A 27969-nucleotide genomic window follows, 5' to 3' on the forward strand; every position below is an offset into this window, starting at 1 on the left:
ATCACCCCTGATGATAGTGACAACCGACAGATTAAAGCAATGTTGGGACAAACAGTTGTTACATTGCACATGACATGGGTGTGGAGGGAAAAAAAAAAGGGAGATTTAACCAACTCAGGCCAGAATGAAAGGTAAAGCAGTGCTCCTACCGTAACTGTAAGTACCTGGCGAAAGAGCACTGCAGGCCTATTGGTTAACATTTTGCACAAATGGTGGGTAAAGAATGGTTCTGTTTCAGTTACTAGTTTGTTACTTATATCCATGGTAACAGACAAAAAATTATCCTGTTTCACATTAACTATTTGTTTATTTGACTGTTTATTATTGGGCCATGTAAATATAATCTAGTGAGCAAAAGATGAACTTTGTTCACCCACACCAGAATCTACAGTGGTCAATTAGGAACTCATGAAGCAATGCTTTTCACTGTACACCTGATGTTAACACTTGTTTAAGTTCTTCAGTTTCATTCTAGTGCCATGTTGACTCATTAGCGTCATTTCTTGTGTTTTAGCTTTAAACCTCAGGGTCTTAACTTTGGCTCCAGTTCCTAAGCCTCAGTTCCCCATCTCCACTTAAGCTACAGTGAATATGCATATTCTTCTGTGGTATCAGTGATGATGCCTGCTAAGTATGAAATCAGTGATCTTTTTTTTTATTATGTCAGAGTATTTAGTCAAACAAAAGTCCACATCAAGGTAGGGCCTAAATTGACAAGGGAAAGTATATATCAATTTTTGAGGAAGTGAAAAACCTCTCTTTTAAAAAGTACCAGGTCATAGTCACTGGGAAAGACACAAGAGGGTAGAGAATTCCAAAGATTTGAGGAGTTGGAAAAGAAATAGCGATCAAAACGGCCCATCCTTAAGTTGCAAGTGGCCACACAGTAATCATGTAACGCAGTAGCATGCCGAGTATCGCATTGTGGTGGGGGCATAAAAGCAGCCAACCCTTGGAAGCAAAAACCAAATCAATACCAATAAAAGAGGGAAGGTGGACCAACACTGCATTGCAGGGTAAGTGGGTCAAGTCTTGAAGTTAGCCTGGGAGAATTGATAAGTGAGACCATCCCAGAAGTGAGAGCAGTACTCTATACAAGGACAGATCATTCCTTTGTATACACAGAACAACTGCTTAGAAGAAATTTTGAATTTCAACATCTAACCTGGACTCTCAGTTTCTTAAGAGTAAGACTTAGATATTTCCATAATGTGGGGTTTCCAAGACAGAGTGGATGTTACAGTTACACCAAGCGTTTTCACTGAGTTAAAAGGCAGAATTCAAGAACCATCGAAGGAGAGAAGAAAGTTGAGGAATTCTTGACAGAGAAATGGGAAGAAACTGGGTCTTGAAGGCACTGAAGTTAACCAGATTTTGTCTTCCCCAATGAGATATCCTGTCTAAGTCTGACTTACTGAGAAAGTTATGTTGAAACCAGATGCACAGTTAGTGTGAGACAAGGAGCAGAATTGAAGGATGTGGAGGAATGCAATGTTGAGTCATCAGCATATCAGTGTATCTGATTATTCGTAGAAGAAAGGAAATCATTGATAAAAAGTGTTGAGTCATCAGCATATCAGTGCATTTGGTTATTCGTTGAAGAAAAAAATCATTGATAAAAAGGAGAAAAAGTGTAGTGGACAGGACAGAACCCTGAAGGACACAACTGCTCATGGAAAAACAGGTGAGAGGCTAATCCAGTAATAACCATGGAGATATATCAGCCAAAAAAGAAGCTAGATATGCGGGAATAAAATGAGGGAAGGAAGCCAAAAGAAGGGAGTTTAGAGATGAGACCCTGATGCCATACCCTGCCAAGAGCTTTAATATATCTAGGGCAACTAAATAGCATTCCCAAGATTGCCATCAGTGTATCTCGCATTACGGAAGGCATACTAGTGATCAGAGAGAAGACTGTGACATTCAAGATGTCTGAGCATTCAGGAGTTGAGAAGGGATTCAAAGACTTTGATTATGGTAGATGTCAAAGCATCAGTACAAAAGTTCAAAGGGTTAAAATGATCACTCTCCCTAGGGATGAGATCTATCAATACTTACTTCAAAAGAGAAGTTTAGGTTTTTAAAACAGAAATGCAACAAACAAGCAAGCACAGGAGCAAGTTCAGGGGCACTCTCTTTCAGTACATGGGGATGGATACCATTATGACTAAAAGCCTTGCTTGTGTCCTGAAAGAGAAGTGCTTTCTGGAGAGTTTGATAGAAGATTACAGGGAGGGGCTTAGGATTACTGAAGAGACAATGGGGGGGGGTGTTAGATTATAAGTTATGTTGCAAAATCGTGAGTTTAAAGCTTTGTCTGTAAAACTGTTGGTCACATCTGTTGGGTGTAAAATCAGTGGTAATGAGTTGTGTTGCAAGTTCAGAAACAGATTATGTGCAGGTAAAGAGAAATCTCCAGAATCATGATGTGGTCAAATCTCTGTGCAGTCATGGTACAAGAACACTAAAGTCCATCTGCATCCTTACCTATTAACCAATGAACACTGGCTGAAAGGAAGAATTCATTTCAATCTGGACAAAATACAAGGTCATCATAATTTCTTTCTTATCATGAGAATCAAAAGATACATGTAAAAGTCAAGCAGGAGTTGTGGGAGTGTGACACAGTGTAAGAAAGTAAATTCTAGATTGATGTGAGTAAAGCTGAAAGTGGATGGAAAGAGATGGGTGGTTATTGGTGCTTAGACACCTGCTCATGAGAAGAAAGATCGTGCGTGGCAACGTTTTGGGAGCAGCTGAGTGAGTGTCAGCAGCTTTCATTACGAGACCAGGTATTAGTGATGCACGATTTAAACGCGAAGGTGATCAATGTGGCACTTGAGGGTATAACTGGTGTACAGGGGTATTCAGTGATAAGAATGGAAATGGTGAAGAGCTTGTGGATATGTGTGCGGAAAAGACTGGCAATTGGGAATACCTGGTTTAAAAAGAGAGATATATAAAAGTATATGTATATGTGCAAGAGAGATGGTCAAAGGGCATTATTGGATTACGGGTTCATTGATAGATCTGTAAAAGAGACTTTTGGATGTTAATGTGTTGAGAGCTGAAGGGATGTCTGATCACTAGCTTAATGGATGCAAAGGTGAAGATTTGTAGAGGTGTTCAAAAAGGAAGAGACACTGTTGGGAAGAAAAGAATGGTGATAGCAGATGAGCTTGGAAAGGAGATTTGTGTGAAGAAGTACCAAGAGAAATTGAATGAAGAATAGCAAAAGATGAGAGCAAATGATGTCAGGGAAGCGGGTGGGGAGTGGGATGCATTTAGGGAAGCAGTGATGTCTTGTGCAAAAGATGCATGTGGCATAAGAAAGGTGGGAGGTGGGCAGATTAGAAAGGGTTGCGAGTGGTGGGATGAAGAAATAATGTTGTTAGTGAAAGAGAACAGGGAGACATTTGGACGTTACTTGCAAGGAAGGAGTGCAAATGAATGGGAGATGTATAAAAGAAAGTGGCAGGAGGTCAAGAGAAAAATGCAAGAGGTGTACAAGGGGGCAAATGAGAGTTAAGACGAGAGAGCATCTTTAAACTATAGGAAGATTAACAAGAGGTTTTGGAAGGAGGTAAATAATGTGTGAAGGACAAGAGAACAAATGGGAACACTGGTGAATGGGGCAAGTGGGGAAGTAATAACAGATAGTGATTAAGTGAGGAGATGGAGAGAGCATTTTGAAGGTTTGATGAATGTGCTGGATGTTGGAGTGGCATATATAGGGTGTTTTGGTCTGAGTGGTGTGTGAAGTGAAAGGGTCAGGGATAATGGTTTGGTTAAGAGAGAAGAGGTAGTAAAAGCTTTGAGGAAGATGAAATCCAGCAAGGTGTCGGGTTTGGACGGTATTGCAGTATCATTTATTAAAAAAGGGGTGAATATGTTGTTGATTGGTTGGTAAGGATATTCAATGCATGTATGGATCATGGTGAAGTGCCTCAAGACAGGCAGAATGCATGCATATTGCCAATGCAAAAAGACAAAGGGGATAAAAGTGAGTGTTCAAACAACAGAGGCATGAGGCATAAGTTAGTTGAGTATCCCTGGGATATTATATGGAAGGGTATTGAATGAGATGGTGAAGGGATGTAAAGAGCATCAGATTGAGGAAGAGCAGTTTGGTTATAGAGGTGGAACCATGGAATTGGAAGTGAGTCACAGGGTTGGGGAGGGGGCAAAGCTTCTGGGAGTGTTGAAGAAAGTGTGGAAGGCGAGAACGTTATCTCGGAAAGCAAAAATGGGTATGTTTGAAGGAATAGTCGTTCCAACAATGTTATATGGTTGCAAGGCGTGGGCTATAGATAGGGTTGTGCGCAGGAGGGTGGATGTGTTGGAAACAAGATATTTGAGGACAATATGTGGTGTGAAGTGGTTTGATCGAATAAGTAATGAAAGGGTAAAAGAGATGTGTGGTAATAAAAAGAATGTGGTTGAGAGAGCAGAAGAGGGTGCATTGAAATGGTTTGTCACATGGAGAGAAAGAGTGAGGAAAGATTGACAAAGTGGATATATGTGTCAAAGGTGGAGGGAATGAGGAGAAGTGGGATACCAAATTGGAGGTGGAAAGATGGAGTGAAAAAGATTTTGAGTGATTGGGGCCTGAACTTACAGGAGGGTGAAAGGCATGCAAGGAATAGAGCTAATCAAAACAATGTGGTATGCTGGGGTCGACATGCCGATAATGGACTGAACCAGAGCATGTGAAGCGTCTGGGGTAAACCATAGAAAGCTTTGTGGGGCCTGGATGTGGAAAGGGAGCTGTGGTTTTGGTGCATTACTTATGACAACTAGAGACTGAGTGTGAATGAATGTGGCCTTAGGTATCTTTTCCTAGCACTACCTTGCATGTGCACGGGGGGGAGGTGGGCGCCATTTCATGTGTGGCAGGGTGGTGGCAGGAATGGATAAAGGCAGCACGTATGAATATATACATGTGTACATATGTCTGTGTATGCATATGTATGAAAACACTGAAGGGTATAGGTATGTATATGTGCGTGTGTGGGCATTTATGTATGTACATGTGTATGTGGGTGGGTGGGGCCATTCTTTCGTCTGTTTCCCTATGCTACCTCGCAAACGCGGGAGACAGCGACAAAGTATAAATATATATATATTTATTTATTTGTATTATTGACTGGTTGGTAAGGTTATTTAATGTATGTATGACTCATGGTGAGGTGCCTGAGGATTGGCGGAATGCGTGCATAGTGCCATTGTACAAAGGCAAAGGGGATAAGAGTGAGTGCTCAAATTACAGAGGTATAAGTTTGTTGAGTATTCCTGGTAAATTATATGGGAGGGTATTGATTGAGAGGGTGAAGGCATGTACAGAGCATCAGATTGGGGAAGAGCAGTGTGGTTTCAGAAGTGGTAGAGGATGTGTGGATCAGGTGTTTGCTTTGAAGAATGTATGTGAGAAATACTTAGAAAAGCAAATGGATTTGTATGTAGCATTTATGGATCTGGAGAAGGCATATGTTAGAGTTGATAGAGATGCTTTGTGGAAGGTATTAAGAATATTATATGATGTGGGAGGCAAGTTGTTAGAAGCAGTGAAAAGTTTTTATCGAGGATGTAAGGAATGTGTACGTGTAGGAAGAGAGGAAAGTGATTGGTTCTCAGTGAATGTAGGTTTGCGGCAGGGGTGTGTGATGTCTCCATGGTTGTTTAATTTGTTTATGGATGGGGTTGTTAGGGAGGTGAATGCAAGAGTTTTGAAAAGAGGGGCAAGTATGGAGTCTGTTGTGGATGAAAGAGCTTGGGAAGTGAGTCAGTTGTTGTTCGCTGATGATACAGCGCTGGTGGCTGATTCATGTGAGAAACTGCAGAAGCTGGTGACTGAGTTTGGTAGAGTGTGTGAAAGAAGAAAGTTAAGAGTAAATGTGAATAAGAGCAAGGTAATTAGGTACAGTAGGGTTGAGGGTCAAGTCAATTGGGAGGTAAGTTTGAATGGAGAAAAACTGGAGGAAGTAAAGTGTTTTAGATATCTGGGAGTGGATCTGGCAGCGGATGGAACCATGGAAGTGGAAGTGGATCATAGGGTGGGGGAGGGGGCGAAAATCCTGGGAGCCTTGAAGAATGTGTGGAAGTCGAGAACATTATCTCGGAAAGCAAAAATGGGTATGTTTGAAGGAATAGTGGTTCCAACAATGTTGTATGGTTGCGAGGCGTGGGCTATGGATAGAGTTGTGCGCAGGAGGATGGATGTGCTGGAAATGAGATGTTTGAGGACAATGTGTGGTGTGAGGTGGTTTGATCGAGTAAGTAACGTAAGGGTAAGAGAGATGTGTGGAAATAAAAAGAGCGTGGTTGAGAGAGCAGAAGAGGCTGTTTTGAAATGGTTTGGGCACATGGAGAGAATGACTGAGGAAAGATTGACCAAGATGATATATGTGTCAGAGGTGGAGGGAACGAGGAGAAGTGGGAGACCAAACTGGAGGTGGAAAGATGGAGTGAAAAAGATTTTGTGTGATCGGGGCCTGAACATGTAGGAGGGTGAAAGGAGGGCAAGGAATATAGTGAATTGGATCGATATGGTATACCGGGGTTGACGTGCTGTCAGTGGATTGAATCAGGGCATGTGAAGCGTCTGGGGTAAACCACGGAAAGCTGTGTAGGTATGTATATTTGCGTGTGTGGACGTGTATGTATATACATGTGTATGGGGGTGGGTTGGGCCATTTCTTTCGTCTGTTTCCTTGCACTACCTCGCAAACGCGGGAGACAGCGACAAAGCAAAAAAAAAAAAAAAAAAATTTATTTATTTTATTTAAATACTTTGCTGCTCGTCGAGGATTGAACCACCGACTCCCTAACTCTCAGGTCATGGTATTCTGCACAAGAATTTGATCTGTGCCTCTACCCTTTCTTGGCTGACAAGCTACTGTAGCAATGAAATAAAACAATTATGGCAGCACATTGCACTGAACAACAAGAACAACAACAACAAAAGGGCAATTGTACAGCTACGAAAAGAGAGCATGAATAAAGTTAGGGATAACAGTAGAAATAATTGAAGAATGACAATGACATAACAGGAACAGCTTTGACAACAAGAGAAGATTGAGTTACTTAAAGATAAAGTTTTAACAAAAATAGAATTAAAGCAGAGTAATAAGTTTTGTTGCTTATGATAAGGACCACAGTTGATATTCAACAAAACTTATATGAATTAAGTTACTGTTAGTCACATATCCCTATGATAAGAGTTACTGTGACTGTTTAGTACAAATTTGTCATGACTTTACAAGAATTATCTTACTAGCTACATTTCTTCATGACCAGGACTGAAGCAAATACAAAGTACAAGCAAACTGTTCAAAATGTATTTATCGAGTCTTATTCTCAGACATATTTCATAATTTCTGTATTTTCCCAAAACTCACCTTCTTACTACAAAGCATTAATATTGCAGTTAATGAGCATTGTATTTTCAAGAATTCTTTTCCAATACCAATTTAATTCATCTAACATACGACATGAACTCTGAACTGGTATGTTATAAATACAGAATCTGATATGTACATGTAAATTCTAATCTCTCAAAGGTAATTGTAGGTTCTGTGTTCCAAATGTTTTTTAACTGTTGTTGAAATTAACCCTACAGTTACATGTAAATTATTTTCATTAAGAGTTTGCAGCATGCAGGCATAAGTCAAAGTCTTGCAACATTAGAAATTTTGGTCTCCTTAGAAGCACATGCAAAGGTCATTTAATTTTTAGCATTTTGTTGTTATAAAGGAATAAGTTGAATGTGCTACGGGTATTAAACTACAGGAAGTTCCTTGGCCAATTTGCATTGCTGAATTTGTGATTTTAATGTTTCTAGGTGTAGATGTGGATGTAAATGTGTGTGGATGTAACCAAGATGTGAAGACCCTTACTGGAAAAACAATCACTCTTGAAGTAGAACCTTCAGACACAATTGAAAATGTGAAAGAAAATAGTGAAATTGGAGAAAAATGTAGCTTAGACATTGAAGCTTATTGATACAGTGGTTAAATTGATGAGAACTGCTATTGACGTTTGTGTAAATAAATTATACATTTCCTTTTTTCCATAGCCAGAGGTTGAACCATTATGTGACATTCTTTTTTTTCATTTATTTCAAGCTAGAAGTTTCAGTTTTCTAAATTGTTTCTTACATTTCTCATATGTATATATATGTATGTGTGTGTGTGTGTATATGTGCGTATGTATGTGTATGTGTGTGTATGTGTATATGTATATATATATGTATATTATCCCTGGGGATAGGGGTGAAAGAATACTTCCCACGTATTCCTCGCGTGCCGTAGAAAGCGACTAGAGGGGACGGGAGCGGGGGGCCAGAAATCCTCCCCTCCTTGTATTAACTTTCTAAAATGGGAAACAGAAGGAGTCACGCGGGGAGTGCTCATCCTCCTCGAGGGCTCAGAGTGGGGTGCCTAAATGTGTGTGGATGTAACCAAGATGTGAAAAAAGGAGAGATAGGTAGTATGTTTGAGGAAAGGAACCTGGATGTTTTGGCTCTGAGTGAAACGAAGCTCAAGGGTAAAGGGGAAGAGTGGTTTGGGAATGTCTGGGGAGTAAAGTCAGGGGTTAGTGAGAGGACAAGAGCAAGGGAAGGAGTAGCAATACTCCTGAAACAGGAGTTGTGGGAGTATGTGATAGAGTGTAAGAAAGTAAATTCTCGATTAATATGGGTAAAACTGAAAGTTGATGGAGAGAGGTGGGTGATTATTGGTGCATATGCACCTGGGCATGAGAAGAAAGATCAAGAGAGGCAAGTGTTTTGGGAGCAGCTGAATGAGTGTGTTAGTGGTTTTGATGCACGAGACCGGGTCATAGTGATGGGTGATTTGAATGCAAAGGTGAGTAATGTGGCAGTTGAGGGAATAATTGGTATACATGGGGTGTTCAGTGTTGTAAATGGAAATGGTGAAGAGCTTGTAGATTTATGTGCTGAAAAAGGACTGATGATTGGGAATACCTGGTTTAAAAAGCGAGATATACATAAGTATACTTATGTAAGTAGGAGAGATGGCCAGAGAGCGTTATTGGATTACGTGTTAATTGACAGGCGTGCGAAAGAGAGACTTTTGGATGTTAATGTGCTGAGAGGTGCAACTGGAGGGATGTCTGATCATTATCTTGTGGAGGCTAAGGTGAAGATTTGTATGGGTTTTCAGAAAAGAAGAGTGAATATTGGGGTGAAGAGGGTGGTGAGAGTAAGTGAGCTTGAGAAGGAGACCTGTGTGAGGAAGTACCAGGAGAGACTGAGTACAGAATGGAAAAAGGTGAGAACAATGGAAGTAAGGGGAGTGGGGGAGGAATGGGATGTATTTAGGGAATCAGTGATGGATTGCGCAAAAGATGCTTGTGGCATGAGAAGAGTGGGAGGTGGGTTGATTAGAAAGGGTAGTGAGTGGTGGGATGAAGAAGTAAGAGTATTAGTGAAAGAGAAGAGAGAGGCATTTGGACGATTTTTGCAGGGAAAAAATGCAATTGAGTGGGAGAAGTATAAAAGAAAGAGACAGGAGGTCAAGAGAAAGGTGCAAGAGGTGAAAAAAAGGGCAAATGAGAGTTGGGGTGAGAGAGTATCATTAAATTTTAGGGAGAATAAAAAGATGTTCTGGAAGGAGGTAAATAAAGTGCGTAAGACAAGGGAGCAAATGGGAACTTCAGTGAAGGGCGCAAATGGGGAGGTGATAACAAGTAGTGGTGATGTGAGAAGGAGATGGAGTGAGTATTTTGAAGGTTTGTTGAATGTGTTTGATGATAGAGTGGCAGATATAGGGTGTTTTGGTCGAGGTGGTGTGCAAAGTGAGAGGGTTAGGGAAAATGATTTGGTAAACAGAGAAGAGGTAGTGAAAGCTTTGCGGAAGATGAAAGCCGGCAAGGCAGCAGGTTTGGATGGTATTGCAGTGGAATTTATTAAAAAAGGGGGTGACTGTATTGTTGACTGGTTGGTAAGGTTATTTAATGTATGTATGACTCATGGTGAGGTGCCTGAGGATTGGCGGAATGCGTGCATAGTGCCATTGTACAAAGGCAAAGGGGATAAGAGTGAGTGCTCAAATTACAGAGGTATAAGTTTGTTGAGTATTCCTGGTAAATTATATGGGAGGGTATTGATTGAGAGGGTGAAGGCATGTACAGAGCATCAGATTGGGGAAGAGCAGTGTGGTTTCAGAAGTGGTAGAGGATGTGTGGATCAGGTGTTTGCTTTGAAGAATGTATGTGAGAAATACTTAGAAAAGCAAATGGATTTGTATGTAGCATTTATGGATCTGGAGAAGGCATATGATAGAGTTGATAGAGATGCTCTGTGGAAGGTATTAAGAATATATGGTGTGGGAGGAAAGTTGTTAGAAGCAGTGAAAAGTTTTTATCGAGGATGTAAGGCATGTGTACGTGTAGGAAGAGAGGAAAGTGATTGGTTCTCAGTGAATGTAGGTTTGCGGCAGGGGTGTGTGATGTCTCCATGGTTGTTTAATTTGTTTATGGATGGGGTTGGTAGGGAGGTAAATGCAAGAGTTTTGGAAAGAGGGGCAAGTATGAAGTCTGTTGGGGATGAGAGAGCTTGGGAAGTGAGTCAGTTGTTGTTCGCTGATGATACAGCGCTGGTGGCTGATTCATGTGAGAAACTGCAGAAGCTGGTGACTGAGTTTGGAAAAGTGTGTGGAAGAAGAAAGTTAAGAGTAAATGTGAATAAGAGCAAGGTTATTAGGTACAGTAGGGTTGAGGGTCAAGTCAATTGGGAGGTGAGTTTGAATGGAGAAAAACTGGAGGAAGTGAAGTGTTTTAGATATCTGGGAGTGGATCTGGCAGCGGATAGAACCATGGAAGCGGAAGTGGATCATAGGGTGGGGGAGGGGGCGAAAATCCTGGGGGCCTTGAAGAATGTGTGGAAGTCGAGAACATTATCTCGGAAAGCAAAAATGGGTATGTTTGAAGGAATAGTGGTTCCAACAATGTTGTATGGTTGCGAGGCGTGGGCTATGGATAGAGTTGTGCGCAGGAGGATGGATGTGCTGGAAATGAGATGTTTGAGGACAATGTGTGGTGTGAGGTGGTTTGATCGAGTGAGTAACGTAAGGGTAAGAGAGATGTGTGGAAATAAAAAGAGCGTGGTTGAGAGAGCAGAAGAGGGTGTTTTGAAGTGGTTTGGGCACATGGAGAGGATGAGTGAGGAAAGATTGACCAAGAGGATATATGTGTCGGAGGTGGAGGGAACAAGGAGAAGAGGGAGACCAAATTGGAGGTGGAAAGATGGAGTGAAAAAGATTTTGTGTGATCGGGGCCTGAACATGCAGGAGGGTGAAAGGAGGGCAAGGAATAGAGTGAATTGGAGCGATGTGGTTTACCGGGGTTGACGTGCTGTCAGTGGATTGAATCAAGGCATATGAAGCGTCTGGGGTAAACCATGGAAAGCTGTGTAGGTATGTATATTTGCGTGTGTGGACGTATGTATATACATGTGTATGGGGGGGGGGTTGGGCCATTTCTTTCGTCTGTTTCCTTGCGCTACCTCGCAAACGCGGGAGACAGCGACAAAGTATAAAAAAAAATAAAAAAATAAAAAATTTTAAATATTTCTTTTGCTTTGTCGCTGTCTCCGTGTTAGCGAGGTAGTGCAAGGAAACAGATGAAAGAATGGCCCAACCCATCCATATACACATGTATATACATACACGTCCACACACACAAATATTCATAACTATTCATCTCAACGCATACATATATATACACACACAAACACATACATAAACACACATGTACATAATTCATACTGTCTGCCTTTTTTCATTCCCATCACCACCCCGCCACACATGAAATAACAACCCCCTCACCCCTCAGGTGTGCGAGATTGCTAGGAAAAAACAAAGGCCACATTAGTTCACACTCAGTCTCCAGCTGTCCTGTAATAATGCACAAAAACCACAGCTCCCTTTCCACATCCAGGCCCCACACAACTTTCCATGGTTTACCCCAGACACTTCACATGCCCTGGTTCAATCCACTGACAGCACGTCAACCCCGGTATACCACATCGTTCCAATTCACTCTATTCCTTGCACACCTTTCTCCCTCCTGTATGTTCAGGCCTCGATCACTCAAAATCTTTTTCACTCCATCTTTCCACCTCCAATTTAGTCTCCCACTTCTCCTCGTTCCCTCCACCTCTGACACATATATCCTCTTGGTTAATTTTTCCTTACTCATTCTCTCCATGTGACCAAACCATTTCAAAACACCCTCTTCTGCTCTCTCAACCACACTCCTTTTATTACCACACATCTCTCTTACCCTATTATTACTTACTCGATCAAACCACCTCACACCACATATTGTCCTCAAACATCTCATTTCCAGCACACCCATCCTCCTGCGCACAACTCTAGCCATAGCCCACACCTCAAACATTGTAGGAACCACTATTCCTTCAAACATACCCATTTTTGCTTTCGGAGATAATGTTCTCGACTTCCACACATTCTTCAACGCTGCCAAAATTTTTGCCCCCTCCCCCACCCTACAATTCCCTTCCGCTTCCATACTTCCATCCACTGCCAAATCCACTCCCAGATATCTAAAACACTTCACTTCCTTAAGATTTTCTCCATTCAAACTTACCTCTGAATTGATTTGACCCTCAACCCTACTGTCCCTAATAACCTTGCTCTTATCCACGTTTACTCTTAGCTTTCTTTCACACACTTTACCAAACTCAGTCACCAGCTTCTGCAGTTTCTCACATGAATAAGCCAACAGTGCTGTATCATCAACAAACAACAACTGATTCACTTCCCAAGCTCTCTCATCCCCAACAGACTTCATACTTGCCCCTCTTTCCAAAACTCTTGCATTCACCTCTCTAACAACACCATCCATGAACAAATTAAACAACCATGGAGACATCACACACCCCTGCCGCAAACCAACATTCACTGAGAACCAATCACTTTCCTCTCTTCCTACACGTACACATGCCTTACATCCTCGATAAAAACTTTTCACTGTTTCTAACAACATGCCTCCCACACCATATATTCTTAATACCTTCCACAGAGCACCTCTATCAACTCTATCATATGCCTTCTCAGATCCATGAATGCTCCATACAAATCCATTTGCTTTTCTAAGTATTTCTCAAAGCAAACACCTGATCCTCACATCCTCTACCACTTCTGAAACCACACTGCTCTTCCCCAATCTAATGCTCTGTACATGCCTTCACCCTCTCAATCAATACCCTCCCATATAATTTCCCAGGAACACTCAACAAACTTAAATCTCTGTAATTTGAGCACTCACTTTTATCCCCTTTGCCTTTGTACAATGGCACTATGGATGCATTCTGCCAATCCTCAGGCACCTCACCATGAGTCATACATACATTAAATAACCTCACCAACCCGTCAACAATACAGGCAACTGGTTTTTTATTAAATTCCACTGTAATACCATCCAAACCCGCTGCCTTGCCTGCTTTCATCTTCCACAAAGCTTTTAATAACTCTTCTCTGTTTACCAAATCATTCTCCCTAGCCCTCTCACTTTGCACACCACCTCAACCAAAATACCCTATATCTGCCACTCTATCATCAAACACTTTCAACAAACCTTCAAAATACTCACTCCATCTCCTCACATCACCACTACTTGTTATCACCTCCTCATTAGCCCCGCTTCACTGAAGTTCCTATTTGTTCCCTTGTCTTACGCACTTTATTTACCTCTTTCTAAAACATATTTTTTATTCTTCCTAAAATTTAATGATACTCTCTCACCCCAACTCTCATTTGCCCTCTTTTTCACCTCTTGCACCTTTCTCTTGACCTCCTGTCTCTTTCTTTTATACATCTCCCACTCATTTGCATTATTTCCCTGCAAAAATCGTCCAAATGCTTCTCTCTTCTCTTTTACTAATACTCTTACTTCTTCATTCCACCACTCACTAACCTTTCTAATCTGTTCACCTCCCACACTTCTCATGCCACAAGAATCCCTTGCGCAAGCCATCACTGCTTCCCTAAATACATCCCATTCCACCCCCACTCCCCTTACGTCCTTTGTTCTCACCTTTTTCCATTCTAAACTCAGTCTCTCCTGGTACTTCCACACACAAGTCTCCTTCCCAAGCTCATTTACTCTCACCATTCTCTTCACCCCAACATTCTCTCTTCTTTTCTGAAAACCTCTACAAATCTTCATTTTGCCTCCACAAGATAATGATAAGACATCCCTCCAGTTGCACCTCTCAGCACATTAACATCCAAAAGTCTCTCTTTCGTGCGCCTATCAATTAACATGCAATCCAATAACACTCTCTAGCCATCTCTCCTACTTACATACGTACACTTATGTATATCTCTCTTTGTAAACCAAGTATTCCCAATCAACAGTCCTTTTTCAGCACATAAATCTACAAGCTCTTCACCATTTCCATTTACAACACTGAACACCCCATGTACACCAATTATTCCCTCAACTGCTACATTACTCACCTTTGCATTCAAATCATCCATCACTACAGCCCGGTCCGTGCATCAAAACAACTAACACACTAACTGAGCTGCTCCCAAAACACTTGCCTCCCATGATCTTTCTTCTCATGCCTAAGTGCATATGCACCAATAATCACCCATCTCTCTCCATCCACTTTCAGTTCTACCCATATCAATCTAAAGTTTACTTTCTTACACGCTATCACATGCTGACTGGGGGTAGGGGAGAAAGAATACTTCCCACGTATTCCCGGCGTGTCGTAGAAGATGACTAAAAGGGAAGGGAGCAGGGGGCTGTAAATCCTCCCTTCTCTTTTTTTTTTTTTTCAATTTCCCAAAAGAAGGAACAGAGAAGGGGGCCACGGGAGGATATTCCCTCAAAGGTCCAGTCGTCGGTTCTTACTGCTACCTCGCTAACGCGGGAAATGGCGAATGTTATGAAAGAAAAGATATTTACTTATTATACTTTTTTTATTATACTTTGTCGCTGTCTCCCGCGTTTGCGAGGTAGCGCAAGGAAACAGACGAAAGAAATGGCCCAACCCCCCCCATACACATGTATATACATACGTCCACACACGCAAATATACACACCTACACAGCTTTCCATGGTTTACCCCAGACGCTTCACATGTCTTGATTCAATCCACTGACAGCACGTCAACCACGGTATACCACATCGCTCCAATTTACTCTATTCCTTGCCCTCCTTTCACCCTCCTGCATGTTCAGGCCCCGATCACACAAAATCTTTTTCACTCCATCTTTCCACCTCCAATTTGGTCTCCCTCTTCTCCTCGTTCCCTCCACCTCCGACACATATATCCTCTTGGTCAATCTTTCCTCACTCATTCTCTCCATGTGCCCAAACCACTTCAAAACACCCTCTTCTGCTCTCTCAACCACGCTCTTTTTATTTCCACACATCTCTCTCACCCTTACGTTACTCACTCGATCAAACCACCTCACACCACACATTGTCCTCAAACATCTCATTTCCAGCACATCCATCCTCCTGCGCACAACTCTATCCATAGCCCACGCCTCGCAACCATACAACATTGTTGGAACCACTATTCCTTCAAACATACCCATTCTTGCTTTCTGAGATAATGTTCTCGACTTCCACACATTCTTCAAGGCCCCCAGAATTTTCGCCCCCTCCCCCACCCTATGATCCACTTCCGCTTCCATGGTTCCATCCGCTGCCAGATCCACTCCCAGATATCTAAAACACTTCACTTCCTCCAGTTTTTCTCCATTCAAACTCACCTCCCAATTGACTTGACCCTCAACCCTACTATACCTAATAACCTTGCTCTTTTTCACATTTACTCTTAACTTTCTTCTTCCACACACTTTTCCAAACTCAGTCACCAGCTTCTGCAGTTTCTCACATGAATCAGCCACCAGCGCTGTATCATCAGCGAACAACAACTGACTCACTTCCCAAGCTCTCTCATCCCCAACAGACTTCATACTTGCCCCTCTTTCCAAAACTCTTGCATTTACCTCCCTAACAACCCCATCCATAAACAAATTAAACAACCATGGAGACATCACACACCCCTGCCGCAAGCCTACATTCACTGAGAACCAATCACTTTCCTCTCTTCCTACACGTACACATGCCTTACATCCTCGATAAAAACTTTTCACTGCTTCTAACAACTTTCCTCCCACACCATATATTCTTAATACCTTCCACAGAGCATCTCTATCAACTCTATCATATGCCTTCTCCAGATCCATAAATGCTACATACAAATCCATTTGCTTTTCTAAGTATTTCTCACATACATTCTTCAAAGCAAACACCTGATCCACACATCCTCTACCACTTCTGAAACCACACTGCTCTTCCCCAATCTGATGCTCTGTACATGCCTTCACCCTCTCAATCAATACCCTCCCATATAATTTACCAGGAATACTCAACAAACTTATACCTCTGTAATTTGAGCACTCACTCTTATCCCCTTTGCCTTTGTACAATGGCACTATGCACGCATTCCGCCAATCCTCAGGCACCTCACCATGAGTCATACATACATTAAATAACCTTACCAACCAGTCAACAATACAATCACCCCCTTTTTTAATAAATTCCACTGCAATACCATCCAAACCTGCTGCCTTGCCGGCTTTCATCTTCCGCAAAGCTTTCACTACCTCTTCTCTGTTTACCAAATCATTTTCCCTAACCCTCTCACTTTGCACACCACCTCGACCAAAACACCCTATATCTGCCACTCTATCATCAAACACATTCAACAAACCTTCAAAATACTCACTCCATCTCCTTCTCACATCACCACTACTTGTTATCACCTCCCCATTTGCGCCCTTCACTGAAGTTCCCATTTGCTCCCTTGTCTTACGCACTTTATTTACCTCCTTCCAGAACATCTTTTTATTCTCCCTAAAATTTAATGATACTCTCTCACCCCAACTCTCATTTGCCCTTTTTTTCGCCTCTTGCACCTTTCTCTTGACCTCCTGTCTCTTTCTTTTATACATCTCCCACTCAATTGCATTTTTTCCCTGCAAAAATCGTCCAAATGCCTCTCTCTTCTCTTTCACTAATACTCTTACTTCTTCTTACTTATCTATTTATTTTCCTTTGTCGCCAGTCTCCCGCTAGCGAGGCAGCGCAAGGAAACAGACAAAAGAATGGCCCAGCCCACCCATATACACATGTATATACATACACATCCACACACGCAAATATACATACCTATACATCTCAATGTACACATATATATATACACATGTACATTATTCATACTGTCTGCCTTTATTCATTCCCATCGCCACCTCGCCACACATGGAATAACAACCCCCTCCCCACCCTCATGTGTGCGAGGTTACACTAGGAAAAGACAACAAAGGCCCCATTCGTTCACACTCAGTCTCTAGCTGCCTTGTAATAATGCACCGAAACCACAGCTCCCTTTCCATATCCAGGCCCCACAGAACTTTCCATGGTTTACCCCAGACACTTCACATGCCCTGGTTCAATCCACTGACAGCAAGTCGACCCTGGTATACCACATCGTTCCAATTCACTCTATTCCTTGCACGCCTTTCACCCTCCTGCATGTTCAGGCTCTGATCACTCAAAATCTTTTTCACTCCATCCTTCCACCTCCAATTTGGTCTCCCACTTCTCCTCATTCCCTCCACCTCTGACACATATATCCTCTTGGTCAACCTTTCCTCACTCATTCTCTCCATGTGACCATACCATTTCAAAACACCCTCTTCTGCTCTCTCAACCACACTCTTCTTACTTCCACACATCTCTCTTACCCTTACATTACTTACTCGATCAAACCACCTCACACCACATACTGTCCTTAAACATCTCATTTCCAGCACATCCACCCTCCTGCGCACAACTCTATCCATAGGCCACGCCTCACAACCATACAACATAGTTGGAACTACTATTCCTTCAAATATACCCATTTTTGCTTTCTGAGATAATGTTCTCGACTTCCAAACATTCTGCAAGGCTCCCAGAATTTTAGCCCCCTCCCCCACCTTATGATTCACTTCCACTTCCATGGTTCCATCTGCTGCCAGATCCACTCCCACATATCTAAAACACTTTACTTCCTCCAGTTTTTCTCCATTCAAACTTACCTCCCAATTGACTTGACCCTCAACCCGACTGTACCTAATAACCTTGCTCTTATTCACATTTACTTTCTTCTTTCACACACTTTACCAAACTCAGTCACCAGCTTATGCAGTTTCTCACATGAATCAGCCACCAGCACTGTATCATCAGCGAACAACAACTGACTCACTTCCCAAGCTCTCTCATCCACAACAGACTGCATACTTGCCATTCTTTCCAAAACTCTTGCATTCACTTCCCTAACAAACCCATCCATAAACAAATTAAACAACCATGGAGACATCACACACCCCTGCCGCAAACCTACATTCACTGAGAACCAATCACTTTCCTCTCTTCCTACACGTACACATGCCTTACATCCTCGATAAAAACTTTTCACTGCTTCTAACAACTTGCCTCCCACACCATATATTCTTAATACCTTCCACAGAGCATCTCTATCAACTCTATCATATGCCTTCTCCAGATCCATAAATGCTACATACAAATCCATTTGCTTTTCTAAGTATTTCTCACATACATTCTTCAAAGCAAACACCTGATCCACACATCCTCTACCACTTCTGAAACCACACTGCTCTTCCCCAGTCTGATGCTCTGTACATGCCTCCACCCTCTCAATCAATACCCTCCCTTATAATTTACCAGGAATACTCAACAAACTTATACCTCTGTAATTTGAGCAATCACTCTTATCCCCTTTGCCTTTGTACAATGGCACTATGCACGCATTCCGCCAATCCTCAGGCACCTCACCATGAGTCATACATACATTAAATAACCTTACCAACCAGTCAACAATACAGTCACCCCCTTTTTTAATAAATTCCACTGCAATACCATCCAAACCTGCTGCCTTGCCGGCTTTCATCTTCCGCAAAGCTTTCACTACCTCTTCTCTGTTTACCAAATCATTTTCCCTAACCCTCTCACTTTGCACACCACCTCGACCAAAACACCCTATATCTGCCACTCTATCATCAAACACATTCAACAAACCTTCAAAATACTCACTCCATCTCCTTCTCACATCACCACTACTTGTTATCACCTCCCCATTTGCGCCCTTCACTGAAGTTCCCATTTGCTCCCTTGTCTTACGCACTTTATTTACCTCCTTCCAGAACATCTTTTTATTCTCCCTAAAATTTAATGATACTCTCTCACCCCAACTCTCATTTGCCCTCTTTTTCACCTCTTGCACCTTTCTCTTGACCTCCTGTCTCTTTCTTTTATACGTCTCCCACTCAATTGCATTTTTTCCCTGCAAAAATCGTCCAAATGCCTCTCTCTTCTCTTTCACTAATACTCTTACTTCTTCATCCCACCACTCACTACCCTTTCTGATCAACCCACCTCCCACTCTTCTCATGCCACAAGCATCTTTTGCACAATCCATCACTGATTCCCTAAATACATCCCATTCCTCCCCCACTCCCCTTACTTCCATTGTTCTCACCTTTTTCCATTCTGTACTCAGTCTCTCCTGGTACTTACTCACACAAGTGTCCTTCCCAAGCTCACTTACTCTCACCACCCTCTTCACCCCAACATTCACTCTTCTTTTCTGAAAACTCATACAAATCTTCACCTTAGCCTCCACAAGATAATGATCAGACATCCCTCCAGTTGCACCTCTCAGCACATTAACATCCAAAAGTCTCTCTTTCGCGCGCCTGTCAATTAACACGTAATCCAAGAACGCTCTCTGGCCATCTCTCCTACTTACATACGTATACTTATGTATATCTCGCTTTTTAAACTAGGTATTCCCAATCACCAGTCCTTTTTCAGCACATAAATCTACAAGCTCTTCACCATTTCCATTCACAATACTGAACACCCCATGTATACCAATTATTCCATCAACTGCCACATTACTCACCTTTGCATTCAAATCACCCATCACTATAACCCGGTCTTGTGCATCAAAACCACTAACACACTCATTCAGCTGCTCCCAAACACTTGCCTCTCATGATCTTTTTCTCATGCCCAGGTGCATATGCACCAATAATCACCCATCTCTCTCCATCAACTTTCAGTTTTACCCATATTAATCGAGAATTTACTTTCTTACATTCTATCACGTACTCCCACAACTCCTGTTTCAGGAGTACTGCTACTCCTTCCCTTGCTCTTGTCCTCTCACTAACCCCTGACTTTACTCCCAAGACATTCCCAAACCACTCTTCCCCTTTACCCTTGAGCTTCGTTTCACTCAAGAGCTAAAACATCCACGTTCCTTTCCTCAAACATACTACCTATCTCTCCTTTTTTCACATCTTGGTTACATCACACACATTTAGATACCCCAGTCTGAGCCTTCGAGGAGGATGAGCACTCCCCACGTGACTCTTTCTTCTGTTTCCCATTCTAGAAAGTTAAAAGAAAATACAAGGAGGGGAGGATTTCTGGCCCCCCGCTCCCGTCCCCTCTAGTCGCCTTCTACGACACGCGAGAAATGCGTAGGAAGTATTCTTTCACCCCTATCCCCAGGGATAATATATATATATATATACATATATATTCCCTGGGGATAGGGGAGAAAGAATACTTCCCACGTATTCCCTGCGTGTCGTAGAAGGTGACTAAAAGGGAAGGGAGCGGTGGGCTGGAAATCCTCTCCTCTCGTTTTTTTTTTTAATTTTCCAAAAGAAGGAACAGAGAAGAGGGCCAGGTGAGGATATTCCCTCAAAGGCCCAGTCCTCTGTTCTTAACGCTACCTCGCTATCGCGGGAAATGGCGAATAGTATGAAAAAAAAAAAAATATATATATATATATATATATATATATATATATATATATATATATATATACACATACACATATACACGCACATACACACACACACACACACATATACATATATATACATATGAAGAAGTAAGAAATAATTCAGAAAACTGAAACTTCTAGCTTGAAATGAAATGAGAAAATGAATGTCACATAATGGTTCAACCTCTGGCTATGGAAAAGGGAAATGTATAATTTATTTACACAAACGTCAATAGTAGTTCTCATCAATTTAACCACTGTATCAATAAGCTTCAATGTCTAAGCTACATTTTTTTTTTTCAATTTCACTATTTTCTTGTCAAAACACCATGTATGAAAACTATCACTCCAGTAACACAACTATAAACATTTACTTCCCCTTTAAAAAAGTTCTGGGGAAGTCTGTCTCGATACACTGCGGGACACTCTACCACCTGGCGAGGTTTGTGTTGCAATGGTTCTTGATTCACAAACGTAGTAGCATCACCCCCATTATATATAAATATATATATATATATATATATTATTATATTTATCTTGCTTTGTCGCTGTCTTCCGCGTTAGCGAGGTAGTGCAAGGAAACAGAAGAAAGAAAGGCCCAACCCACCCACATACACATGTATATACATACACGTCCACACACGCAAATATACATACCTATACATCTCAACGTATACATATATATATACACACACAGACATATACATATATACACATGTACATAATTCATACTGTCTTCCCTTATTAATTCCCATTGCCACCCAGCCACACATGAAATAACAACCCCTCATGTGTGGAATGTAGCGCTAGGAGAAGACAATAAAGGCCACATTCGTTCACACTCAGTCTCTAGCTGTCATGTAATAATGTACCGAAACCACAGCTTCCTTTCCATATCCAGGCCCCACAGAACTTTCCATGGTTTACCCTAGACGCTGCACATGCCCTGGTTCAATCCAATGACAGCATGCCGACCCCGTTATACCACATTGTTCCAATTCACTCTACTCCTTGCATGCCTTTCACCCTCCTGTATGTTCAGGCCCTGATCACTCAAAATCTTTTTCACTCCATCCTTCCAACTCCAATTTCGTCTCCCACTTCTCCTCGTTCCCTCCACCTCCGACACATATATCCTCTTTGTCTATCTCTCCTCACTCATTCTCTCCATGTGACCAAACCATTTCAAAACACCCTCTCCTGCTCTCTCAACCACACTCCTTATATTACCACACATCTCTCTTACCCTATTATTACTTACTCGATCAAACCATCTCACACCACATATTGTCCTCAAACATCTCATTTCCAGCACATCCACCCTCCTGTGCACAACCCTAACCATAGCGAACGCCTCGCAGCCATACAACATTGTTCGAACCACTGTTCCTTCAAACATACCAATTTTTGCTTTCCGAGATAATGTTCTCAACTTCCACACATTCTTCAAGGCTCCCAGAGTTTTTGCCCCCTCCCCCACCCTATGACTCACTTCTGCTTTCATAGTTCCATCTGCTGCCAAATCCACTCCCACATATCTAAAACACTTCACTTCATCCAGTTTTTCTCCATTCAAACTTACCTCCCAATTGACTTGGCGCTCAACCTGACTGTACCTAATTACCTTGCTCTTACTCACATTAACTCTCAACTTTCCTCTTTTACATACTTTACCAAACTCAGTCACCAGCTTCTGCAGTTTCTCACATGAATCAGACACCAGCGCTGTATCATCAGCAAACAACAACTGACTCACTTCCCAAGCTCTTTCATCCACAACAGACTGCATACTTGCCCCTCTTTCCAAAACTCTTGCATTAACCTCCCTAACAACCCCATCCATAAATAAATTAAACAACCATGGAGACATCACACACCCCTGCCGCAAACCTACATTCACTGAGAACCAATCACTTTCTTCTCTTCCTACCTGTACACATGCCTTTCATCCTCAATAAAAACTTTTCAATGCTTTTAACAACATGCCTCCCACACCATATATTCTTAATACCCTCCACACAATATCTCTATCAACTCTATCATATGCCTTCTCCAGGTCCATAAATGCTTCATACAAATCCATTTGCTTTTCTAAGTATTTCACACATACATTCTTCAAAGCAAACACCTGATCCACACATCCTCTATCACTTCTGAAACCACACTGTTCTTCCCCAGTCTGATGCTCTGTACATGCCTTCACCCTCTCAATCAATACCCTCCCAAATAATTTCCCAGGAATTCTCAAGAAACTTATACCTCTGTAATTTGAGCACTCACTTCTATCCCCTTTGCCTTTGTACAATGGCACTATGCAAGCATTCTGCCAATCCTGAGGCACCTCACCATGAGTCATACATACATTAAATAACCTTACCAACCAGACAACAATACAGTCACCCCCTTTTTTAATAAATTCCACTGCAATATCATCTAAACCCACTTCCTTGCCGGCTTTTATCTAACACAAAGCTTTTACTACCTCTTCTCTGTTTACCGAATCATTCTCCCTAACCCCTCTCACTTTGCACACCACCTCAACCAAAACACCCTATATCTGCCACTCTATCATCAAACACATTCAACAAACCTTTAAAATATTCACTCCATCTCCTTCTCACATAACCACTACTTTTCATCACCTCCCCATTAGCTCCCTTCACTAAAGTTCCCATTGATTCCCTTGTCTTATGCACTTTATTTATCTCCTTCCAAAATATCTTTTTATTCTCCCTAAAATCTAATGATACTCTCTCACTCCAACTCTCATTTGCCCTCTTTTTCACCTCTTGCATCTTTCTCTTTACCTCCTGCCTCTTTCTTTTATACATCTCCCAGTCATCTGCATTATTTCCCTGCAAAAAAAAAAAAAAAGAATTCATACATTAAATACAGTCACCCCCTTTTTTTAATAAATTCCACTGTAATACCATCCAAACCCCTTGCCTTGCCAGCTTTCATCTTCCCCAAAGCTTTTACAGCCTCTTCTCTGTTTACCAAATTATTCTCTCTAACCCTCTCACTTTGCACACCACCTTGATCAAAACACTCTATATCTGCCACTCTGTCATGAAACACATTCAACAAACCTTCAAAATACTCACTCCATCTCTTTTTCACATCACTACTACTTGTTATCACTTCCCCATTAGCCCCCTTCACTGATGTTCCCATTTGTTCCCTTGTCTTATGCATTTTATTTACCTCCTTCCAAAACATCTTTTTATTCTCCCTAAAATCTAATGATATTCTCTCACCCCAACTCTCATCCTTTTCACATCACCACTACTTGCTATCACTTCCCCATTAGCCCCCTTCACTGATGTTCCCATTTGTTCCCTTGTCTTATGCATTTTATTTACCTCCTTCCAAAACATCTTTTTTTTTTTTTTTTTTTTATTATACTTTGTCGCTGTCTCCCGCGTTTGCGAGGTAGCGCAAGGAAACAGACGAAAGAAATGGCCCAACCCCCCCCCATACACATGTATATACATACGTCCACACACGCAAATATACATACCTACACAGCTTTTTTATTCTCCCTAAAATCTAATGATATTCTCTCACCCCAACTCTCATCCATATATATATATATATATATATATATATATATATATATATATATATATATATATATATATATATATATATATGGATGAAGTGATAAGAGAGATGGAAGTAAAACTTGTGAAAAGGGGTGCAGAGATGGAGTGTGATGGTGAGAGAAGGTGGCTAATGGTAAGCCTTTTTGTGAATGATACTGTGTTGTTTGCGAAGAGTGAAGAGGAGTTGCAGAAAGCTGTAAGTGTGTTTTATGTGTGTTAGCAGAGGAGATTGAAGGTTAATGGAAGTAAAAGGAAAATAATGGCATTTGAAAGGAAATGGCATGAAAGTATAGATTTTGTAAAACCATATAGAGTGAAAGATGAGTGTACAAAATTGCATCATGGATGTGGGGAGAAAAAGACTGGTAGAGGTCAGGGAATTTAAGTATCTCAGAGCTGTCTTGGGAAAGTGTGGTAATATGGAAGGAGAGATAAGTGAGAGAGCAGTACAGGGCAGACAAGTTATTGGGTCCCATAAAAGAATAATGAAGGGTAGAGGTGTAAGTATTAAAGTGAAGAGAAGATTAAGGGACAGCACAGTCCTCCCAACCCTAACCTATGCAGCCGGAACATGGATGTGGAATGAGGCACAAAGGTCAAGAATCCAGGCTGTGGAAATGAGCCATTTGAAAAGAGCATGTGGAGTGACAAGATGGAATGAAAAAAGAAATGAAATGGTGTATGAGAGATGTGTTATGGCATGGAATGCAAAGGGAATTAATTGTGGAGTGGTAGAATGGGTGAAATGTAATGCTTTGAAGTAGTTTGGGCATGTGGAAAGAATGCAAGACTGGAAGTTTACAAGGAGAGGATATGATAGTACAATTAAAGGGGTTAATGTGAGTGGAAGACCACCTGTGACAAGGGCAAATAGGGTAAAGGAATACTGGAGGGAGAGAAACAGAGTAATAAAGCATGGAGTGGCATATGCGAGATGGGTATGTAAGGACAGGGATAAGTGGAGACTCTTTTGCTGTGGCAACCCTTTGATGGGAGTTCCCTGAGTGAATGGGCATCAGAAAAATATAGATAGATAGAACCATAATACCACAGCATCAAAGCTTCCCAGAGTGCTTTCTTATTAACTCTATCCTCACTTTTTGAGATCCATAAATGATGCAAAAATCTTTTTTTCAAACTATGCTTACAACCTATCCATGTGCAAACATCTGTTCAACATACTCTGTTTCCTATCTAGATCAAACTTGTTTTTCACTTGTACAGGGTTTGGTATTCATTTTAACTCAATCACTCAAAATCATATGAAGAGTTCTGCCAAGAGTTTGAAGATGTATCAAAAATGTAATTCTTACAATTACTTTTACTCTAATTACTTTCAATCAGCAGAAAAATCATGAACATCAATCAGACATCCAGAAAATGAATAATTTCCTATGTTGCCATACACATTTTCACTTTTTTAAAATGCAGTTAACAGCTGCTTCATCTCCCATTCTTCACCAACTAATTTACCCTTACAAATCATACTTAATTTTTTCTATTTCTATGGCACGATACTTGTCATATCTCTTAGAATCGTTTTTTCTCCCCATTACCTATTCTCCACTCTCATGAACTCTAATCTTATTTTACCAATACCCATGTATCTTATATCATCATCCCTAATAAGTTCTTTAAAAAGCTGAACACTTGACATATTACTCATTTCATTCCTTCTTTCAAGCTATCACATAGACTTATCTTATGCATCCTAACTCCTTCATACACAGCTTCCTTATAAACCTATTTACCTTAATTCCAAGTCAAGTTTTTCTTCTCTTTTTCCACATTTAATTCATCCTTCCTCTGGGATCCTCTTATGCTTTCCTTTTATTCCTATGTATCAACTTTTATCCTATACAACATTCAAGACTTTACACAGCACTTACAATCTTTGTCTTTCATTTGTCATCTAACACTAGAGCTCAAGACTGGTTGAGCCTAAAGAAAACTCTAAAATCATGGAGTTTTTCTGTCCATAGCTCTGCCATTTATCAATCTTTCATGTTCAAATCAATTGCATTTGAGGAATGAGACATTATTCATGAAAGAATTATGACAACATTTATGAAAGAATTATGACATCATCCATGAAAGAATTATAGATGAATGCATAGACATTTAGATTTCATGGGTCTGAAAACTTAGATGGTGCATTCTAAAAGGACAGAAGCTGAAATACTAGAATATAAATGAAAAACAAAGTGACATCAAGTTGAAATGAGAGGTTTCACACATGCAACTGAATAATAATGAAAAGTATGTCTGGAATGACAGCAGAGTCCAAATTGCTAACAAAGATTTTGTCAAGTGCATCTGAGGTAGATGAGCAAGTAAAGAGTACAGCTAAAGGTTAAGTAGAAGGATAGAAGTAAAAACAGAAAACACTGAAGTAAAAAACAAAAAATAGTGATGAGAAATCGTTTTCCAACAAGGGAGTATGTTACAAGATGCCCTACTGTACTGAATAAGTTAAAACAATGAAACATAAAAATGTACTCACTCTTTTCTGAGTTGCATAGCTGCAAGCACTTGTCACACAACCCATTTCGCAAAGGCCTTTGTGAACATCCAGAAGTTGTGATGGTTATTATCTTGTTAGCCACCATCCAGGTCTGGTCTTGCCCTCCTGACACCAACATCTCTGCTACAGCACCCCTGAGAATCACAAAAATTCATATACATCTAAAATTTTGAAGAACATGAATACTTCATGCTTTTGATGGTGCATGTGATATCAAATTTATCTTTTTTGCCAGTTGCCATTAGGCAAGCCATCAAGTCCACCTCATGATAGATTATATTCTTGATCTGGAGTTTATCTTCATGATAAGAGTAGGTATCACTAAGGTGGCGGAATTCTTGCATTAAAAGGAAGCTATATGAAACATTCTCTAAAGAGCAAAAAAGTCCTCAACCACTTTCACATAGTTGTGCAGATTACGATGAAAGGGTGGAGTGAAAACGATTTTGAGTGATCACCGCCTGAACATGCAGGAGGGTGAAAAGTGTGCACAGAATCAAGTGAGCTGGAACAATGTGGTACCTTGGGGTTGATGTGCTGTCAATGGAATAAATAAGGGCAAGTGAAGCATCTAGGGTAAACCACAGAAAGCTCTATGAGACCTGGTTGTCGATAGGGGCTGTGGCGTTGGTGCATTACACATGATAGCTACACAATTGGTGTTATGCAGATGTGGCCCTCTTCGCCTATAACTAATGTTATCCTGCTAACATGGAAAATGGTGATCAAGTATGAAAAAAAAGGGATATGTAACATAATAAGTTTCACGAATCAGGACTCACACAGTAGGAAAAATAAAATAAAAAAAGATAAATACTGAGAAAGAAATATGGAGAGAAAAAGTAAAGAACTTGGAAACAAAATAGCACACAAAATGAATGACTTATCTATGCTAAGTACTGTATGCT

The 27969-nt window shown here is 41.1% G+C and overlaps 1 protein-coding gene across 1 annotated transcript in view; it reads right to left on the reverse strand.

The window, feature by feature from the left end:
• LOC139753740 (tuberin-like) overlaps positions 1 to 27969 on the reverse strand; it is a 354102-nt gene that overhangs the window by 318595 nt on the left and 7538 nt on the right. The window contains exon 2 of the mRNA XM_071670536.1: positions 27041 to 27195. Within this exon, the coding sequence (XP_071526637.1) occupies positions 27041 to 27195 (155 nt within the window). The remainder of the gene's footprint in view (positions 1 to 27040; positions 27196 to 27969) is intronic.

The sequence above is a fragment of the Panulirus ornatus genome, chromosome 15 (assembly GCF_036320965.1).
Source record: "Panulirus ornatus isolate Po-2019 chromosome 15, ASM3632096v1, whole genome shotgun sequence".
Classification (NCBI taxonomy): domain Eukaryota; kingdom Metazoa; phylum Arthropoda; class Malacostraca; order Decapoda; family Palinuridae; genus Panulirus; species Panulirus ornatus.